Here is a 2,500-nt window from a genome sequence, read left to right as displayed (position 1 = left end):
ATATATATGTATATACATATGTATATATATATGTATGTATGTATATATATGTATATACATATGCATATATATGTATGTATGTATATATATGTATATATGTATGTATATATACATGTATGTATATATATGTGTATATATGTATGTATATATATGTGTATATATATGTATGTATGTATATATGTATGTATGTATATATATATACATGTATATATATATATATATATATATATATATATATATATATATATATATATATTTATTTGTGTGTGTGTGTGTGTGTATATATATATATATATATTTGTGTCTATGTAAGTAGACGGTGGCATGAAAACCAAATACTTTAAAGTACAAGTACTTTCAGTAAATGTACAGTTTCGTTCCTCCACTCCGTGACTTTAGATATTTTCACCCATCTAGGTGTGTTTTCAGGAAGTGAGGTTACTTTCTGTGTCAAATGTTCCAAATCCCAAAAAAAAAAAAAAATCAAATTTAAAATCAAATTCAGGTTTGACTTAAATCAAACTATAATGTCTGAAGAGTTTTTCCAACAGATTAAAAAATAAACATCTTATTTGTTTATCGGCTGAATAGAATTATAAACCAACCAAAGTGACTGAGGTAGAGACCGGAAACTCTTTCCCTGGTGTAAGGACGCAAAGCCCGTAACGAGTATTTTGTCCCTCGTCAGAGTCCGTACTTTCTGAAACTACGTCATCATTCCGCGACATTCCGCGTTCACAACACAGCAGCGTGGAAGAGCTTTAAGGGACCAGTTTCAGTTCAGGTAGTTTCACCTTCATATCATAACACCAGTGGCCTCGTTGAGTTTGTAAGAAGCGGATTATTCATCGGTGACGAATTTTATATTTAATTAGAAGTTTATTCTCAGAACAGTCATTCATTATTCATCTTCTATACTTAAATACGTACCGCTACTCAAATACAAGTATTAAAGTGTCTGCATCCAAATATACAACACTATATAAGTACTACTTTTCTAGTGTGTATATGTGTATATGTATTATTAAGAAATGAGTATTTTTACTTTTGATGCTTTAAGTATATTTTGATGCAGACACTTTTTGTACTTATCGTATATATATATGATGTATTATCAAAAACTTAAAATAAAATAAAAATTGTAAATTGAAGGCAATATTGCGATTGATGAAATGTAATTAATTGTTCAGCCTTAAAAATATATAAAAAATATATATACACCAACAAAATAAATACAGAAATTGCACATAACTATTGTTTTGATTTCCTTTTTTCATTATGTAATTATTTTGTATATGTATGCATTTTTTTTGTCCATTGAGATGACAAAAAAAACAACATTATCATCTTAATGATCTGCTATAGAGTTATGCGCTATGACGCAGATCGGCCACTAGAGGGCAGCGCAGTCCCTCCTTATTCCCCAGTATTTATTTATACTTAAATCAATGTATACATTACATATACATATATATATATTAATTAAATAATCCAAATTTAAATATATAAATTAAATAAATATCTATATACATACTTAAATTACATACATTAAATATATATATATATATATATATATATATATATATATATATATATATTTATTAGTGGATTATTAATGTGTTTATCTCTTTAATGTTGCAGCCGGTGAAGCTCATTATAATAACTTAATGTTTAATTTTTTTTTGGAAACCAACATTAAATATATATATATATATATATATTATATAAAACTACATCTATATATTCTACTGTTTGGAGGAAAACATTCAAAACCAGCAGCAATCACATTTTCATGCAACAATAATTGTAAATCAATTAGATTATAACTAATCAATATTCATGACTTCAGCCATGAGCGACGGCGGCAGCGACGACGACGTCCCGGCGCTGTCGGCTCAGACGCTCGCCGCCCTGCAGGAGTTCTACCAGCAGACCAGCAGCCCGCCGCCGGAGGACCAGTTCGCTGTGGGAGCAGTGGAGGAGGACTGGGTGAGCTCACTGGTTTCCTTTTTGCATCTTCTCTTTTTTTGTTGAGACTTTTTGTTGTGAACTAAATCTTTAAGACTCAACTAAAAGTTCAAATTTGACTTTTTAAATTTTATTATCACAATTATTATTGTTATCATTAAGTTCTGTTTCAGAGCACCTCCGAGTGTTTTAAAGCTGTGTTCACATTATATCTAATTTTAAATTAGTCATTTGAGTAAATTATTAGTTGTAGGAATATACACAGAATATATCAGAATATATTAAATATATATTTATATATATATATTTTTTATATGTGAATATTTATATTACAAATTAAATATCGTTTGTTTGTTTGTCGGATAAAAAACATATATGTGTGTGTGTGTATATATATATATATATATATATATATATATATATATATATATATATATATATATACAAACTTTAAAAAAATTCCAATCAGAAGAGTATATATATATATATATATATATATATATATATATATATATATATATATGTATACATA

General features: G+C 27.2%; 1 protein-coding gene across 1 annotated transcript in view; it reads left to right on the top strand.

Moving 5' to 3' along the window:
- The first annotated feature begins 765 nt into the window (after positions 1-765).
- eef1akmt1 (EEF1A lysine methyltransferase 1) overlaps positions 766-2,500 on the top strand; it is a 4,485-nt gene continuing 2,750 nt past the window's right edge. The window contains exons 1-2 of the mRNA XM_079230474.1: positions 766-784; positions 1,850-1,989. Coding sequence (XP_079086600.1) covers positions 1,852-1,989 — 138 coding nt within the window. The 5' untranslated portion in view covers positions 766-784; positions 1,850-1,851. The remainder of the gene's footprint in view (positions 785-1,849; positions 1,990-2,500) is intronic.

Source organism: Taurulus bubalis (assembly GCF_910589615.1).
Source record: "Taurulus bubalis genome assembly, chromosome: 1".
NCBI lineage: Eukaryota > Metazoa > Chordata > Actinopteri > Perciformes > Cottidae > Taurulus > Taurulus bubalis.
The sequence above is the reverse complement of the archived record's forward strand: the minus strand, read 5'-3'. Positions and strand labels throughout refer to the sequence as shown.